General features: G+C 47.0%; 1 protein-coding gene across 7 annotated transcripts in view; it reads right to left on the bottom strand.

Moving 5' to 3' along the window:
* The window catches only part of RIMBP2 (RIMS binding protein 2), a 1,349,166-nt gene that overhangs the window by 441,271 nt on the left and 888,310 nt on the right, over window positions 1–19,585 (bottom strand). For all 7 annotated transcript variants that reach the window (XM_086942673.1, XM_086942667.1, XM_086942669.1 and 4 more), the window contains one exon: window positions 7,661–7,770. In XM_086942673.1, coding sequence (XP_086798799.1) covers window positions 7,661–7,770 — 110 coding nt within the window. The remainder of the gene's footprint in view (window positions 1–7,660; window positions 7,771–19,585) is intronic.

Genomic DNA, 19,585 nt, shown 5'->3' with positions numbered 1-19,585 from the left:
GCTCTTCTCTTGATAAAGATGAGAAGTGAGCCAATTGGTTCTGGAGGCTTCAAGCGCCTTGAGGGGCTCAGGATTCCGTGCTATATAAAAACCGCATAACATCACATATTCCAGACAAGGTTACTCATCCTACTTTTCTAGGTCTACTCTAGACTCCAGAGGTGGGAGATCCTGTTCAAAGGCAAATGAGATGCACTCAGAAAGGACCAGGGTCAACGCCCCCCCATAAGGCACTTCCAGAGATGTTATTCTGACTTGTGTGATGCATTCCTTAAATCAGTGGGAATTCACCTCATGGCACAAGAAGGGTGCTCGGGTTTGACTTTACAGTGGGCATCAACTCCATACCCGCCCAGGAGCTAGAAGGGATCAACCCTATGTTACAAATATTTGCACCCTACTAATACCTCCTAGGTCGACACCTGGGTTAAATCTGAATGTGTTAGGAAATATCTGGGTGTTGCACCATTGGGGTTTGTAGATTGATTTTTGGCATTTGAACAAAGGTCTTGGGGGTTTATTTACTAAAAACATCATACAACGCATTGCAGCAACGAAAGCTGCTGCACTGCGTTGCCTGAGAGGGAGAAAGAGTAGGAAAGCACCATTATATACCACCAAGATATATCACTATCTCTGATGCACAATCAGGCGGCCTAGTGCCGTGCACACACCTTTCAACCATCAAAAGTGACGTTCCTGTGGCGATAAGCCTTTGTAAATATGCCCCATAGAACGTCCCCTTGATACAAAGTAATGCAAAGCAGAGCAACTTTAAGACAACTTTTCAGCTCAAAACTTAAGTAAATTCCAAATAAACACTTTGAGATCCAAACCTAGTGTAAGTCTGCCCTCTGGTGTTAGACCTTAGGATGGATAGCCCTTCGTAGAAGGGTCTGCAAATTCCAGCATGGGTTGCTGTATGGTCATTGAAAGAGGGCCTGTAGCATCACAATGTTATTTGTACTATTTGAAGAAAACTCTGGTTATTGCAGCAAAGGTGGACCTTTGGTATTAGAAAAAGGCTCTGGGTTTTGGGTCAAAAGCTGGTTTTTAAGATGGACATGGATGTGCAGTGTGGGTGAAATATTTGCATTAGAAGAAATAACTGGGTGTTCACTAGAGGTGTTTTTGGATATTTTAAGATACATATGGGTGTTGTGAATGGGTTGGTTTCTGATGTCTATAGAAAGGCCGCGGTGTTGCAGCCTAGGCTGATGTTTGGTTTTTGAAGCAGGGGGTTTTGGAACCTACTCTGGTTTTTAGCATTCTTAGGATGATTGGGTGTTGGAGTCTAAACTGATTTTTGCTACTTGGTGGTTGGTCTGGATGACTGAGTGTGGCGGTCTAGGTTGTTCTTTCATGTTTGAAGAAGAGTCTGGGTGCTGAGTTATCGGTTGGGTATTGTTACTTGAGCAAGGCTCTGGGTGTCGGAACCTGCGTTTATCTTGGGTTTGCCACAGCAGACACTGTTCTTGATGTATTGTAGGGCCTTCTCACGGCTGGGTTTGCGTAGGGCGCTTAGTTTTCTGGGTAATTTGTGGCTTGAAGACAAGTGAAGAGCGTTCTGGATGGTTGCTGACCTCATGGCTTGAATAATAACCCTGACTGCTCTACGGTTGGTTATTGTGGGCGGTTATGTACGAGCAGCTGCGAATCACAAGGCTTCTGGTTCATTCATGGGTATGGCGACCTCATAAAACACCCGATCAAAGGTTGAGTCTTTGAGGCTTCTGGCTTTTGAAGATGAGTCGGGATGTGGCAGGGTCCTTCTCATGTCAGTTTTCTCTGTCTGAGAGGTCAGTAAGACTTGGGCAGAGTGAGATCAACATGAAACACCTTTCTCAGAAAGACCCAAGGGGCTAGATAGGAGTTGTTCTTGTGTCGAATGTGACATGTTGTTACTACCGGGGCAGAGTCGATCCCATGTCAGGTTAGGCAGATGTGCGACTTCCTGGACCGCGGTTCTAAACGCTTCGTAGAAAATATTTCCTTTTTTCTAAGCCCATCTGCTTTTGACTTCTGCTTAGTCAGTCTCTGCCCAGATTTAAAAATGCCATATTTTTGTTTTGTTTTTCACAGCATTTTGAGCCTGTCATGAACATAAGGTGTTGAAGCTGCGCTCCACTGTAAATATTTACAAGGCTTAGACATGTTTACTGTGATTACAGGGCTGCCTAGTATGGGATGTGTCATCGGTCTTGGTAGCCGTGTCTCTGGCTTCCAGAGCAATTACAGAGAGCTGCATGAAAAAAACACATCTCTAAACTATATGGCTCCTTGTTGTTCTCTTCTAAATTTCCTTCTATAATTAAACAAATTTCATGCTGGCTCATTTTTTATTGGTATTCATCCATATCTATTTTTTGTTCCATAAAAAAATATGAATTTACAACAAAAAATCCACTTTTATCTAATTATGAAGATCTTATACTAGAGCAGACAATTGATTCTGGGTCAGAGAAAAGCAAGGGAACAGAGCCTTGGAGCGATCTCCAATACCCAGTGCCTGGACCCTAGGAGATCCACTGCATTCGATGTCAAAAGCAAGTGGGACAACTGCACTCAACGTCAACAGTGAGTTTGCCAACTCGATGTCAATAGTGACCTCAACAATTCAATGTCGATAGTGAGCAAAACAACCCTAAGTCAATAGTGAGCTCAACAACTAGACATTGATACCGAGCTCAACAACTCGACATCAATAGTGAGCTCAATACCTAGACATCGAGCTCAACAACTTGACGTCGATAGTGGGCTCAACAACTCAACGTCAACAGTGAGTTTGCCAACTCAACGTCGATAGCGAGCTCAACAACTCAATGCTGATAGTAAGCTCAACAACTCTATGCTGATAGTGAGCTCAACAACTTGACATCGATAGTGAGCTCAATAACTCTATGCTGATAGTGAGCTCAACAACTCGACATCGATAGTGAGCTCAACAACGTTATGCTGATAGTGAGCTCAACAGCTCTACACTGATAGTTAGCTCAACAACTCAATGCTGATAGTAAGCTCAACAACTCGACGTCTATAGAGAATTCAACAACTCACTGCTGATAGTGAGCTCAACAACTCAATGTCGATAGTGAGCTCAACACCTTTATGCTGATAGTGAGCTCTGCAGATCTACACTGATAGTAAGCTCAAGAACTCAATTCTGATAGTGAGCTCAACAACTCTACGCTGCTAGTAAGCTCAACAACTCGATGCTGACAGTGAGCTCAACAACTCAATGTCGATAGTGAGCTCAACACCTCTATGCTGATAGTGAGCTCAACAGCTCTACGCTGATAGTAAGCTCAACAACTCGATTCTGATAGTGAGATCAACAACTCTACGCTGATAGCGAGCTCAACAACTCAATGCTGATAGTAAGCTCAACAACTAAATGCTGATAATAAGCTCAACAATGCAATGTCAATAGTGAGCTCAACAACTCAATGCGGATAGTGATCTCAATAACTATGCTGATAGTAAGCTCAACAACTCAATGCTGATAGTAAGCTCAACAACTCGATGTCGATAGTGAGCTCAACAACTCAATGCGGATAGTGAGCTCAACAACTCGACGTCGATAGTGAGCTCAACAACTCAATGCAGATAGTGAGCTCAACAACTTGACGTCGATAGTGAGCTCAACAACTCTATGGTAATAGTAACCTCAATAACTCAATGCTGATAGTAAACTCAGCAATTCTACGCTGATAGTAAGCTCAACAATGCAACGCTGATAGTAAGCTCAACAACTCGACATCGATAGTGAGCTCAACAACTCAATGCTGATAGTAAGCTCAACAACTTGACATCGATAGTGAGCTCAACAACTCTATGGTGATAGTAACCTCAACAACTCAATGCTGATAGTAAGCTCAGCAACTCCATGCTGATAGTGAGCTTAACAGCTCAATGCTGATAGTAAGCTCAACAACTCAACATCGATAGTGAGCAAAACAGCTCAATGCTGATAGGAAGCTCAACAACTCTACGCTGATAGCGAGCTCAACAACTCAATGCTGATAGTAAGCTCAACAACTTGACGTCGATAGTGAGCTCAACAACTCAATGCTGATAGTAACCTCAACAACTCAATGTTGATATTAAGATCAACAACTCAATGCTGATAGTGAGCTCAACAACTCAATGCTGATAGTGAGCTCAACAACTCAAAACTGATAGTGAGCTCAACAACTCAACGCTGATAGTGAGCTCAACAACTTGACGTTGATAGTGAGCTCAACAACTCAATTCTGATAGTAACCTCAACAACTCAATGTTGATAGTAAGCTCAACAACTCAATGCTGATAGTGAGCTCAACAACTCAACGCTGATAGAGAGCTCAACAACTTGACGTTGATAGTGAGCTCAACAACTCAATTCTGATAGTAACCTCAACAACTCAATGTTGATAGTAAGCTCAACAACTCAACGCTGATAGAGAGCTCAACAACTTGACGTCGATAGTGAGCTCAACAACTCAATTCTGATAGTAACCTCAAAAACTCAGTGTTGATAGTAAGCTCAACAACTCAATGCTGATATTGAGCTCAATAACTCAACGCTGATAGTGAGCTCAACAACTCAACGCTGATAGTGAGCTCAACAACTCAATGCTGATAGTGAGCTCAACAACTCAACACTGATAGTGAGCTCAACAACTCGACATTGATAGTGAGCTCAACAACTCAACGCTGATAGTAAGCTCAACAACTCGACGTTGATAGTGAGCTCAACAACTCAATGCTGATAGTGAGCTCAACAACTCGACATCGATAGTGAGCTCAACAACTCTATGCTGATAGTGAGCTCAACAATTCAACGCTGATAGTAAGCTCAACAACTCGACATGGATAGTAAGCTCAACAACTCAATGCTGATAGTGAGCTCAACAACTCGACGTCGATAGTGAGCTCAACAACTCAATGCTGATAGTGAGCTCAACAACATGACATCGATAGTGAGCTCAACAACTCTATGTGATAGTGAGCTCAACAACTCAACGCTGATAGTAAGCTCAACAACTTGATGTTGATAGTAAGCTCAACAACTCTACGCTGATAGCAAGCTCAACAACTCAATGCTGATAGTGAGCTCAACAACTCTACGCTGATAGCAAGCTCAACAACTCAATGCTGATAGTAAGCTCCACAACTCGACATTGATAGTGAGCTCAACAACTCAATGCTGATAGTAAGCTCAACAACTCAACGTCAACAGTGAGCTCAACAATGCTACGCTGATAGTGAGCTCAACAACTCCATGCTGATAGCGATCTCAACAACTCAACGTCGATAGTGAGCTCAACAACTCAACGCTGATAGTAAGTTCAACAACTCGACGCGAATAGTGAGCGCAACAACTCAATGCTGATAGTGAGCTCAACAACTCGACATCGATAGTGAGCTCAACAACTCTATGCTGATAGTGAGCTCAACAATTCAACGCTGATAGTAAGCTCAACAACTTGTCATCGATAGTGAGCTCAACAACTCAATGCTGATAGTGAGCTCAACAACTCAACGCTGATAGTAAGCTCAACAACTCAATGCTGATAGTGAGCTCAACAACTTGACATCGATAGTGAGCTCAACAACTCAATGCTGATAGTAAGTTCAACAACTCAATGCTGCTAGTAAGCTCAACAACTCGACATTGATAGTGAGCTCAACAACTCAATGCTGAGAGTAAGCTCAACAACTCAACGTCAACAGTGAGCTCAACAACGCTACGCTGATAGTGAGCTCAACAACTCCATGCTGATAGCGATCTCAACAACTCAACATCGATAGTGAGCTCAACAACTCAACGCTGATAGTAAGCTCAACAACTCGACGCGAATAGTGAGCGCAACAACTCAATGCTGATAGTGAGCTCAACAACTCGACATCGATAGTGAGCTCAACAACTCTATGCTGATAGTGAGCTCAACAATTCAACGCTGATAGTAAGCTCAACAACTCGTCATCGATAGTGAGCTCAACAACTCAATGCTGATAGTGAGCTCAACAACTTGACGTCAATAGTGAGCTCAACAACTCAATTCTGATAGTAACCTCAACAACTCAATGTTGATAGTAAGCTCAACAACTCAATGCTGATAGTGAGCTCAACAACTCACCACTGATAGTGAGCTCAACAACTCGACATTGATAGTGAGCTCAACAACTCAACGCTGATAGTGAGCTCAACAACTCGACGTTGATAGTGAGCTCAACAACTCAATGCTGATAGTGAGCTCAACAACTCGACATCGATAGTGAGCTCAACAACTCTATGCTGATAGTGAGCTCAACAATTCAACGCTGATAGTAAGCTCAACAACTCGACGTGGATAGTAAGCTCAACAACTCAATGCTGATAGTGAGCTCAACATCTCGACGTCGATAGTGAGCTCAACAACTCAATGCTGATAGTGAGCTCAACAACATGACATCGATAGTGAGCTCAACAACTCTATGTGATAGTGAGCTCAACAACTCAACGCTGATAGTAAGCTCAACAACTCAATGTTGATAGTAAGCTCAACAACTCTACGCTGATAGCAAGCTCAACAACTCAATGCTGATAGTGAGCTCAACAACTCTACGCTGATAGCAAGCTAAACAACTCAATGCTGATAGTAAGCTCCACAACTCGACATTGATAGTGAGCTCAACAACTCAATGCTGATAGTAAGCTCAACAACTCAACGCCAACAGTGAGCTCAACAATGCTACACTGATAGTGAGCTCAACAACTCCATGCTGATAGCGATCTCAACAACTCAACGTCGATAGTGAGCTCAACAACTCAACGCTGATAGTAAGTTCAACAACTCGACGCGAATAGTGAGCGCAACAACTCAATGCTGATAGTGAGCTCAACAACTCGACATCGATAGTGAGCTCAACAACTCTATGCTGATAGTGAGCTCAACAATTCAACGCTGATAGTAAGCTCAACAACTTGTCATTGATAGTGAGCTCAACAACTCAATGCTGATAGTGAGCTCAACAACTCAACGCTGATAGTAAGCTCAACAACTCAATGCTGATAGTGAGCTCAACAACTTGACATCGATAGTGAGCTCAACAACTCAATGCTGATAGTAAGTTCAACAACTCAATGCTGATAGTAAGCTCAACAACTCGACATTGATAGTGAGCTCAACAACTCAATGCTGATAGTAAGCTCAACAACTCAACGTCAACAGTGAGCTCAACAACGCTACGCTGATAGTGAGCTCAACAACTCCATGCTGATAGCAATCTCAACAACTCAACATCGATAGTGAGCTCAACAACTCAACGCTGATAGTAAGCTCAACAACTCGACGCGAATAGTGAGCGCAACAACTCAATGCTGATAGTGAGCTCAACAACTCGACATCGATAGTGAGCTCAACAACTCTATGCTGATAGTGAGCTCAACAATTCAACGCTGATAGTAAGCTCAACAACTCGTCATCGATAGTGAGCTCAACAACTCAATGCTGATAGTGAGCTCAACAAGTTGGCATCAATAGTGAGCTCAACAACTCTAGGCTGATAGTGAGCTCAACAACTCTATGCTGATAGCGAGCTCAACAACTCAACGTAGATAGTAAGCTCAACAACTCGACGTCGATTGTGAGCTCAACAGCTCAATGTGGACAGTGCGCTCGACCCCAGTAGGTACCTTCAAAGAAGCCATCTTCATCCATGTCACCGTACACGTAGAGGTATTTTCCAGATGTCAGGGGCAGCTCCGCTTCAGGGTTTTCATTCGGCCCATCAAAGGGGTTATAACTGAAAACAAAAAGATCAGGAAAATCACATCAGTGAGCGAGTTGTATCCACGGTTCAACCACTCCTCAGACTCGTGCAGGGACAGGCTTTGAAATTCCAGTGCCATATTAACATACATGTATTATCACCCAGAACACATATCCAAACATTCAACCCAAGATATTGCCACAGTTCATTTATGTAACGTTTATCAACAAATATTGGAGAGTTTTGGAATTGAAATTTGAGGAGGATAGTTGGAGACAAAAATGAGTAAGTTGGAGAAGAGCTGGAAGGAGAGGTTCTTGGGCATCCGATATTGCAAACACAAGGCCCCAAGTGCAGTTCATGCCCTGACAAGAGATGGAGCGATGTATGAAGCATGTTGACAAAATGATAATAAATCAGAAAAAAAAACCTTTGCAAAGAATTTCAGTATCAGTTTAAAAAAATTGCAGAGATTAGGGATATTACCTTCATTCCAAGTACGGTGTTATATGTGGGTGCAAAAAGCTCTCAGTGGCTGAGCGCTTGCACATGACACAGGGCCAGTGTTTGCACCTTCTGTGCAAGGCAATGCGGAAGGATGAAACTAGTCTGCAAAGCATCACTCTGCAACTCATTCATCTTACTGCACTCTGCTGCATGCTCAGTTTCCTCCAGGTAGGGTCAGTAAGAAAGTGCACCAGCAAATAAAGAGGGACTGAGCACAATCTGCTAAACCCTTGATGTGTGTAAGAACTGGTCCAAACAATGTCAGCCCCTGATGGTGTGATCTCGCGCCAGTCACGCGTCACTCTGAGACCAAAGCACTGACCATGGCTCCCCAGGAGTCCAGATGGAAGCAATGGGTTGACCTCAGGTGAAGAACTTACGTTTATAGTTAGGAAGAGGGATGAAGTCAAATGAATGCCAAGCAAGAGCATTCTGGAGGCTGATGACAACAGGAGACCAGCATTGTAAGGATAAACATCTGTACGAGCCAGTCCCAGATATGTGCACGTTTCCAACAGTCCAGGGCAGTCTGTGCAAATACAGGCACTTCACACTTGCACCAGTCATTTATGTTTTTGTCATTTTCAGTGCCAGCCTTATGTCGCGACTCTACGGAAGGCCAGATGGACACTCGCGGGGAAGAGAAATGCCCCTTACACAGGGAACGGATGGGCGGAGGACTGCCTGGCACCACTTGAGCATCGGATGGGTTACATGGTTACAGTACAGTCAGGGGAGGGCCACAGGCGTCAGACACAGGCATGTCAACTCAACCTAGGAGATTCACTCCAGGGGCCGGAAGTGACAATGAATCAGAAAAGACTCATCATGGGGATTCCGCGAGGTTCCAAGGACACTTCCGGTTAACGCAGATGGCTCACCTCTGATGGTAGCGCCTACCAGGTGAAAGAAGCACTAGATAGACATCCTGCCCTGTGGGGTACAAGGTCCTCCCATCTGGTAACAACGATGAGACAGTGGCCTTGAACCTGTGCAGAAAGAACAATTGATGGACAGAATGCAGAACAATGTCATACAGTCACCCCAGGACAGAGATCTGGGCCCGAATCCATTGTTTTTTGCTCACCATTCCATTCCAGTTTGTACCCAGCCATATGCAAATCAGTCTTGACCCTGTGCCTCATGGGAACAGTCCAGCCCGAAATGACAAGCCAGGTCCTCCCTGGACTGGAAACAAGCATCCTAGGACCGGTTTCGGGCTTTCAGCCGTCTTCTGCCAGGATAGCTTGACTCCAGTGGCGTGGAGAGCATGGGACTCACGTCTGAGCATACCCGTCCCACTGGGGGTGACAAATGCAAAAACAACAGTTGATGGACAGAATACAGAACAGTGTCATACATTCACCCCAGTACAGGGGTACCTGTGCAGGGCAGGAGCAGGGTGCAGGAGCCAGGGCAGGAGCCGGGGGCAGGAGCCAGGACAGGGGCCGGGGCTGGAGCCAGGGCAGGAGCTGTGGGCAGGAGTCAGGGGCAGGAGTCGGAGCAGGAACCGGGGCAGGAGCTAGGGCAGGAACCGGGGCAGGAGCCAGGGCACGATCAGGGGGCAGAAGCAGGCGTCAGGAGCCTTGAGCAGGAGGTGCTCTACAGGCACTAGTGGGTACTGCAGGCCAGCGCTGCACCACTCACCACTGGCTGGTCAGGCAGGCCGCCACCATCAATGGGAGCTCTCCTGCTGCTTGCCTGACCACAGGTCCTAGAGCCCCACTGCCCTCACCAGTGCCCACCTCCGCACCGGCCCCTGCTCCAAGTGCTGGGACACGGTTACACCTGATGCTTCCTAATGCCTGCCCCACCAGTGCCTCTGGTGGACTTAAGGCTCCCAGCTCGGCCTGCGATACTCAGAGGCGAGGCACAGGGGGAAAGGAGGCCACAGAGCCGTGCCTGTCCTTTCTGGTGTACCACTAGTCGAGGGGGCAGAAAAAAACCTTGAAGCCACTGTCCCACCCCCGTAGTGCCAGTCAGGTTCACCCAAACACTTCCGGTGGAGGGGTGAGGGACGGTCGACGAGCCGACCGCCACCCGGGTGCATCATGAAGATATGTGGGGTGCGCTCCCCAAGAGCAGCGCGCTGACTCACTTGCTGTGTTTTCAGGAGTCGCGGGGTCTGACTCCATCCAAGCGGCTGCACCGGTGATTAGCAAATTGAATCAGTAACAAAAGGGAAATATAGAGATGGCAAAGAAAAGGGTTGATGCTGGGAAAGAAAACAAGGCTTAAAATGGGGAAAAACGTATGGGCATATCTTCAAGGGGAATATCGCCGCTTTAGCCGCACTTTTTGCAGCCAAAGCGGCAATATTTTTAAGTTTTCTGGCAATAGCCCCCATTTTTTTGCCGCTTTGCATGTCAGCGATATTTATCGCTAATGACATGAAAAGTAGGCATTCCCCACTAAAATGTAGTGAATAATGTCGCTAATGCACCACCGCTCTTTTATCAATGTGGAGCCATACTGCGAAGCGATGAATAAAGGTGCGCTAAGCACCGTTCAACGCAACTATTTAACGCTTGAAAAATTGTTTACTTAACCACCTTTAACATGGGAGGTGGATTGTTATGTTAAGTCCATGCTTGCCTATTAGCAAGCTTTTCAGTATCGCACTTGTATTATCGCAGGATTTCTCTTGCTAATCCCCGAAATCGCTGGATTTCACATCGCATTTTAGCAAAGGGTTGATAATACACCGCTAAGAGTGCGATGTGATCCAGCGTTAGACTGCGAGAAATAAAACGTGCTAAACGTGTTTTGCGATATTTATCGCATTTGCTTGCTAATATGGCCCTAGGGGCCATATTATCAAGAAGGGCGTTAAAATTATTGCTGCTTTAGCGGCAGGAAACTGACACTAAAGCGGCGATAATGGGCTTGATACTATGTCCCCGAGAATTCCCATAGAAGCCCAGGTTCACACCAGAACATGGGCTTCTATGGGAATTCAGAAGGGCATATTATCAAGCTGCGACAATTTTAATGATGTTTCTCGATAATATGCCCCAGAATGCTATTGGTAATGGGCATAGTAGTAGTGTCACTGGTGTTTTATTTCTATGTGTAGGTGGAATTTGATGCTGTAGGCCTCATGTACAATGCCCGTGAATGATGACGCCCTAGCTGATGCAAAAGGGCGTCCTTTGCCCCTACGGCTGTGCTTTAGGGCTTAAAAGTTGTTGTGCTGGGCTATAAGCACAGCCCTGGGAAAACGGGACTGCACTGCCGTGGAATTTTTCATGTAAATTTGCTGCACTTGCGTCATGAGCCAACATTTGCCAAGAATCGGTAGATTTCAACCATAAAAACAGTTTGTTTCTAGCTCAACTGGATCAAAGGTTATTAAAGCGCTGCAGGCCCAGAGCAGCAGCGCCTCGGCACACTCCTTGCAACATGTATCCGGCCGCCTCTCGGTTGATTTCTGTCCTTTGGCATCAAATATGTGACCATCTAATGTGCTTGATGGTAGAAGGGGTAGGACTAATGCCTACTACACGGAGAGCAGTAGCCTACTAACCAGAGGCTTCTCTTTTGATGTACAACCCGCCGAGTATTGATGGGGCAAATAAATACTTACCTTTAGGCAAGGAACAACATAATTGAGGTAAAAAAAAATTCCCAATTATTTAAAATAAGCAACACTTTTTGACATAAGGTTTCTTACTTTTTGTAGACCATACCATATAGGTCCTGACGAATCGCAAGTCATTGCTACACAGCGAGAAACATGTCGACCGTTTTTATACTCCCTAGCCTAGTCTAGAATATGGAAACATTATTTTCCGGTTAAGTCTAGTCTAGCTCCACCTTTTAATTGTAACGAGGGACCACCCGAATAAAATAGTCTTAGGTACCCTGCGCTACATTTTAACTCACACCCAGGTCTGCAAACCCCTTGGCCCCATACCCACACTTCACCCATAGGCAGTTGGATTCAAAAGATCTCCGCTAAAGAGCCCCTCTCTGAGGTGAGCCCGTTGGGAATTGCACCGCCTACCCGACGAGAAGCAACGCCTATGATGAAGCATGACACCTGCAAGGGTGTGTGAGGCAAATATATCCAACACAATGGATACCCAGTGGGAGGTTAACATTGTTTAAACCACCACCTTTTCCTTGACCAGTGCACCTCACTTCCCGTTCATCCCCGAGGAACAGCCTTGCCAACTTTTGATCAATAACCATCTAATGTGAAACACTTAGTTCCATTATAGGCGCAAGACCCCACCCACTCCACAGCAGAATAGGCATGCATGAAATAAATACACAACACAACTTTTGTTCTGAGAAAACATTGATGCAGGTTTATTGCATACAAAAATATGCAATAAGTGGGTATCCTCCGGGCGATCCAGGGGCAGGCAGCTGTACCAACCTATGCTGCCCTGCTCGCCTGATGAGCCAAGCACTGTGGCAAACCCAATCAGCACAACCCTTATAGGGGTGATCCCCTTACTGGATCACGTGACACTTTGGTTCCTTATTACTCACGCCCCTTTCAGGGCGGAGCGTAGCAAGGCAAGCCCCCGCTTGTTCAGGCCCACAACCGCCCAAAGGATTAATGGGGCGCCGACGTCAGCCGCAGTATCAAGGTGTCCTAGAAAGTGACATCATAAAGCCACAGAATCTGCCTCAAAGCGCAGCGTCATTCACCGTCTGCGTTCCTAATTTGTCCGGCCCGGCCGCATAGCTTGCTCCACCTGTGCCGCATAATTCCAGCGGCCCTGACAGTAACGCACCAAGCCACCCCGGATGAGGGGCGATGTCCTCGGGGAGACATAGGTGACGTGCGTGGAAGGATCGACACATCCCCCAACCCCGAACATGGGGACATATTATCAAGACAGGCGTTCATCGGGAGAAAACTGCTGCTAAAACGGCGATAATGGACTTGATCATATGCGCTATAGAATTCCAATTGAAGCCCATGTTAGTTGTCCTGGGCTTCGATTGGAATTCCATGGAGCATATTATCAAGCCCATTATCGCCGTTTTAGCGGCGGTTTTCTGCCGCTAAAGCGGCAATAATTCTATCGCCTGTCTTGATAATATGCCCCATGCGTCGGATTCGAGACAGGAAACGATCTGTCAAAATAAAGACAGGCCCCGACAGGAAACAGGGGCGAGTCCTGGGGCCACTGAGGCGTGCTGCTCTCTGCCCACGCGAGCCCCGTCATTTCCTGGCCTGCACCCCTTTAATCACAGCTCTGCCTCATGGGGGCGGTGAGGCGCATTAATGACGCACGTGTCCAGCAATCCGTGGGCACGTGCAGAGCGCCTCGAGGCCTGGCAGAGCGCGGCGAGAGCTGCGGATTGAAGGCATGAGGGGGCGGTGATGGGGGGGTAGAGGGGGGTTCTACAGTGTCCCCAGGCTGGAGTCCACGCACGGACAGAGCTTGGAAAGAGCAAGAGAACCCAGCCAGGACAGGTCAACTGGAAGAAAGCGCCTCACAGGTCACCCCTGCATGATGACGTCACGGAGGGTTGGCGCTGGAGGGGAGGGGCCCACGGCTTTGACAAGCAACCATTGAAGCCCATTCCATGGCTACTAATCGACCACACTATGCCATTGCAAACGAGCCAATCACATGCACCAGGTATAAATCCTGTAACTACCTCAATCAAAGGTAGAAATAATTTACAGCACCCAGTGAATACCTCACTTATGGGGTGGGGGGGTCTCAATAATATACAATACTCTGTAAATACCTCATTCAGAGGTATAAATAATTTACCACACCCTGTAAATACCTCACTCAGGGGTATAAATAATTTACCACACCCTGTAAATACCTCACTCGGGGGTATAAATAATTTACCACAGCCTGTAAATACCTCACTCGGGGGTATAAATAATTTTCCACACCCTGTAAATACCTCACTCGGAGGTATAAATAATTTACCACACCCTGTAAATACCTGACTCGGGGGTATAAATGATTTACCACACCCTGTAAATACCTCACTCGGGGGTATAAATAATTTACCACACCCTGTAAATACCTCACTCGAAGGTATAAATAATTTACTACACCCTGTAAATACCTCACTCGGGGGTATAAATAATTTACCACACCCTGTAAATACCTCACTCGGAGGTATAAATAATTTACCACACCCTGTAAATACCTCACTCGGGGGTATAAATGATTTACCACACCCTGTAAATACCTCACTTGGGGGTATAAATGATTTACCACACTCTGTAAATACCTCACTCGGGGGTATGAATAATTTACCACACCCTGTAAATACCTCACTCGGGGTATAAATAATTTATCACACCCTGTGAATACCTCACTCGGAGGTATTAATAATTTACCACACCCTGTAAAAACCTCACTCGAAGGTATAAATAATTTACCACACCCTGTAAATACCTCACTCGGGGGTATAAATAATTTACCTCACCCTGTAAATACCTCAATCGAAGGTAGAAATAATTTACAGCACCCAGTGAATACCTCACTCACGGGGTAGGGGGGTCTCAATAATATACAATACCCTGTAAATACCTCACTCGGAGGTATAAATAATTTACCACACCCTGTAAATACCTCACTCTGGGGTATAAATAATTTACCACACCCTGTAAATACCTCACTCGGAGGTATAAATAATTTACCACACCCTGTAAATACCTCACTCGGGGGTATAAATAATTTACCACACCCTGTAAATACCTCACTCGGAGGTATAAATAATTTACCACACCCTGTAAATACCTCACTCGGGGGTATAAATAATTTACCACACCCTATAAATACCTCACTCGGAGGTATAATTAATTTACCACACCCTGTAAATACCTCACTCAGCGGTATAAATGATTTACCACACCCTGTAAATACCTCACTCGGAGGTATAAATAATTTACCACACCCTGTAAATAACTCACTCTGGGGTATAAATGATTTACCACACCCTGTAAATACCTCACTCGGGGGTATAAATGATTTACCACACCCTGTAAATACCTCTCTCGGAGGTTTAAATAATTTACCACACCCTGTAAATACCTCACTCGGGGGTATAAATGATTTACCACACCCTGTAAATACCTCACTCGGGGTATAAATGATTTACCACACCCTGTAAATACCTCACTCGGAGGTATAAATAATTTACCACACCCTATAAATACCTCACTCGGGGTATAAATGATTTATCACACCCTGTAAATACCTCACTCGGAGGTATAAATAATTTACCACACCCTGTAAATACCTCACTCGGGGGTATAAATGATTTTCCACACCCTGTAAATACCTCACTCGGAGGTATAAATAATTTACCACACCCTGTAAATACTTTACTCAGAGGTATAAATAATTTACCAAACCCTGTAAATACATCACTTGGGGGTATAAATGATTTACCACACCCTGTAAATACCTCACTCGAAGGTATAAATAATTTACCACACCCTGTAAATACCTCACTCGGAGGTATAAATAATTTACCACACCCTGTAAATACCTCACTCGGGGGTATAAATGATTTACCACACCCTGTAAATACCTCACTCTGGGGTATAAATGATTTACCACACCCTGTAAATACCTTACTCGGAGGTATAAATAATTTATTACACCCTGTAAATACTTCACTCGGAGGTATAAATAATTTACCACACCCTGTAAATACTTCACTCGGAGGTATAAATAATTTACCACACCCTGTAAATACCTCACTCAGGTATAAATAATTTACCACACCCACTGAATACCTCATAGGGGGGTCTCGATAATTTACCCCACCCAGTAAATCCCTCACTAAGGGGTCTTGATAATTTACCACACCCAGTAAATACCTCACTTGGGGGTCTTGATAATTTACCACACCCAGTAAATACCTCCCCCGGGGAACTAGCTAATTTCACACACAGAAAAAACTTGGAGGTAACAATACTACCACACCCAGTAAATACCTCGCTCGGGTGTCTCAATAATTTACCATACCAAGTAAATACCTCACTCAGGGGTATAAATAATTAACCACACCCAGAGAGGTTTTTAATCGCAGAATAGGGGGCAGATTTACAAGCCCCTTGCGCCACTTTTGCTTCACTTTTCCCCTGTTGAAAGTGACGCAAAAGTGGCGCAAGGGGCTTGTAAATCTGACACAAGGTTCCTACATCTGGCCCCAGGGGCCCTGTCCTCTGACACCGGGAACCCTGCTGCACTGTCATCTCCTCCATGAAACGTAGCGCCTAGAAAGTCACCCAGAAGGAGACTCCATGGCAACTGTTGACACGTCGTGCTCCCATTACACGAGGGAGAAGGTTCTCACCATGTTGGGGACACACTACTGCTCAGAAATCTCACAGCATCTTGATGAAGAAGGAGGTGTCTCTGACGCAAGTACGTACAACGCGAAGACGTCCCGCATGTGGGCAGCTCAGTCACCTAAACATGGATGTCACTCCTCAATCTCCGGGTGGTTCGTCTGCTCTCCTCTATCAGTCTGATAATGTTTATATAGCACTTGCTGCCACTGACTAGCAGCTTCAACGCGCTGTAATAGCTGTTTGCCCTTCGACTCACTGCTTTTTTTTGATCGGCACTGGAAGGATGAATGCAAGAGTAGACTGGGTGGAATCTGAACGCGAGACCCATATGTTTTTGAGAGCAGAAAAATGTAAACCCGATAAGCTAATTAACCTTCCCATTAGAAGGGAGAGTGAGGCACATCAGTGATGTAAAACCACAGAACACACGAGTCGTAGCAAGGCAGGACCAGTCATCCGCCAGGATCTGTTACCATGGAGACCTCGGTAACCTTTCACGAGCCCCAGGCATCCATTCAGAGCTGATGCAGCTCTGCAGCACCCTGACCCAGATAGCAGCCTCATCTCTGTCCAACATGACGCAGCTTGGGGCACAGCCTGGTTCTGATGCGGATGCAGGGCCCCAGCCCTACGTGTCAGCAGTGCCATCCCTACCTTGGAGGCCCCGGGCCTTTGACGCGCATCATGGCGATGTCTGGTGAAGACGCCATGACGCTGGTCGGGCTGTCTGCAGAGTCCAAGTGCAGTTCATCCTAGTAGTGTTGACGCACAGTCGGATTGTAAATGTATTATACTCACATGGTGGAGTGTACATAGTGGGTATGTTCATTTCCTTGTCGTTACTCTGCCCTCCTCCCCTTCCTTCTGGTGTAACTGGTTCTGCTACCCCGAGCCTGGTTCAATCAACCAACCAAGTGGCTTGTAAAGCACGACTTCTCACCCGTAAGGGTCTCAAGGCGCTAGGGGGGCGGGGGGAAGGGGGCTGTTGGCCCATGGAGGGTGCTGTGGTTCAGTCGATGAGCCAGGTACTGAGGTCCTTCCTAAATTGAGGCAGTGTGATTGCCTGAGGGGGAGAGGCAGGGTGTTCAGGCCTTTGTTGCAAGGTAGGAGAAGGATCTTCTTCCAGCTGTGGTTTTGTGGATGCGTGGGATGGTGGCCAGGGCAAGTTGACCGGAGCGGAGGTCTCTGGTGGGTGTGTGGAACAAGAGGCAGTGGTTGAGGTATGCAGGTCCGGTGTTTTGTAGGGCTTAGTATGCGTGTGTGAGGAGCTTCAAGGTGATTCTTTTCTTGACTGGGAGCCAGTAGAGGTCTCTCAGGTGGCCGGTGATGTGGTTGGGGTGGGGGATGTTGAGGATGAGTATGGCAGAGGTGTTCTGGATGCTTTGCAGTTTCTTGAGGGGTTTCTGGGTCAGTGCTTTAAACGGGCTGGCACTGTCCGGTGCGGAGTACCTGCACTTTTTATTTTGAGAGGGAGAGTACCAGCACTTCTGAAGAGAAATGTAATACTTTTATTGGAGAGTACCAGCAATTCTCAGGAAACAAGCAGGTACTCTTCAGCACTTGGACAGCTCCCTGGCTCCTACAGTTTCACTTCTGTACTAGGACAACTCCTGCATGTTCACTTAAGCATATGGACAGCTCCCTGCCTGCTGCATGTTCATTCAGCACCAGGACCGCACCCTGGCTCCTACAGTTTCACTTCTGCACCAGGACACCTCCTGGTCTCGTAGGGTCACTTCTGAAAAAGATCAATCATGCTCCTGTAGTCACTTCAGAACCTGGACAGCACCCTGACACCTGCAGGGCCACTTCAGCACCTAGACATCGCCCTCCCTTCTACAGTCTCACTATAGCACCGGAATACCTCCCCCAGGTTCAATTCAGCACCTGGACAGCTCCCTGCCTCCCGCAGGTTCACTTCAGCACCTGGACAGCTCCCTGCCTCCCGCAGGTTCACTTCAGCACTGGGACAGCTCCCTGCCTCCCGCAGGTTCACTTCAGCACCTGGACAGCTCCCTGCCTCCCGCAGGTTCACTTCAGCACTGGGACAGCTCCCTACCTCCCGCAGGTTCACTTCAGCACCTGGACAGCTCCCTGCCTCCCGCAGGTTCACTTCAGCACTGGGACAGCTCCCTGGCTTCCATAGTTTCGCCTCTGCACCAGGACACCTCCTGCAGGTTCACGTCAGCACCAGGAAGTCCCCATGCCTCCCGGAGGGTCACTTCTGCACCAGGACACCTCTTGCTCCCGCAGGGTCACTGTAGCACCTGGGCGGCTCACGCAGGTTGACTTCAGCAGCGGGAAAAGCTCCCTGGATCTTGTAGGGTCACTTCATCACCCGGATAGCTCCATACAGGCAGTGAGGGTGATGATGCAGGGTTCGGCGCTCTGGCCGCACTTGGGCAGCTCCATGGATCCTGTGGGGTCTCTTCTTTCCCTGGACATCTCCCTCCAAGGTGTTGAGACCGCGATGCCTGGACCTTCCTCAGCCCAGGGACCGCTCCTGTGGGCTCTCCTCTTTACCTAGACAGCTCCCTCCAGAGTGCTGAGACCTTGGTACCGGGACCTCCCAAGCACAGGGACCGCTCCATGGCTCCCGTGCGGTCTCTTCTTCCCCTGGAAAGCTCCCTCCAAAGTGCTGAGACCTCGGTGCCTGAGCCTCTCTCAGCACAGGGACCGCTCCCTGGCTCGCGCAGGGTCACTTAGGCACCTGGATAGCTCCTAGCAGGTGCTACGACCCGGATGTCCCGAGCTCCCCGGGTCATGCAGGCTGATATCAGTACTTGGGCAGCTCCCTGCAGGGGGTGAGTTCTGTGTGTTTTGAGCTTGTTCAGCACGTGCACCGCTCTCCGGCTCCAGCAGATTACTTCAAATCCTGGACAGCTCCTGCAGGTGCGGAGAACGTGTTACCTGGACCGGGACAGCTCCTGGGCTTCTGCCGGGTTACATCCCATCCTGAGCAGCCTCCTGCCTGAGCAGACACTGTCTCATGCAAAGGAGGGGGGGGCAGTGGAGGGCTTCAGCACCTTGACAGCTCCCACC

Source organism: Lissotriton vulgaris, chromosome 11, assembly GCF_964263255.1.
Source record: "Lissotriton vulgaris chromosome 11, aLisVul1.2, whole genome shotgun sequence".
Lineage (NCBI taxonomy): Eukaryota > Metazoa > Chordata > Amphibia > Caudata > Salamandridae > Lissotriton > Lissotriton vulgaris.
Note: the sequence above shows the minus strand (reverse complement) of the source record. Positions and strands in the feature narration are given on the sequence as shown.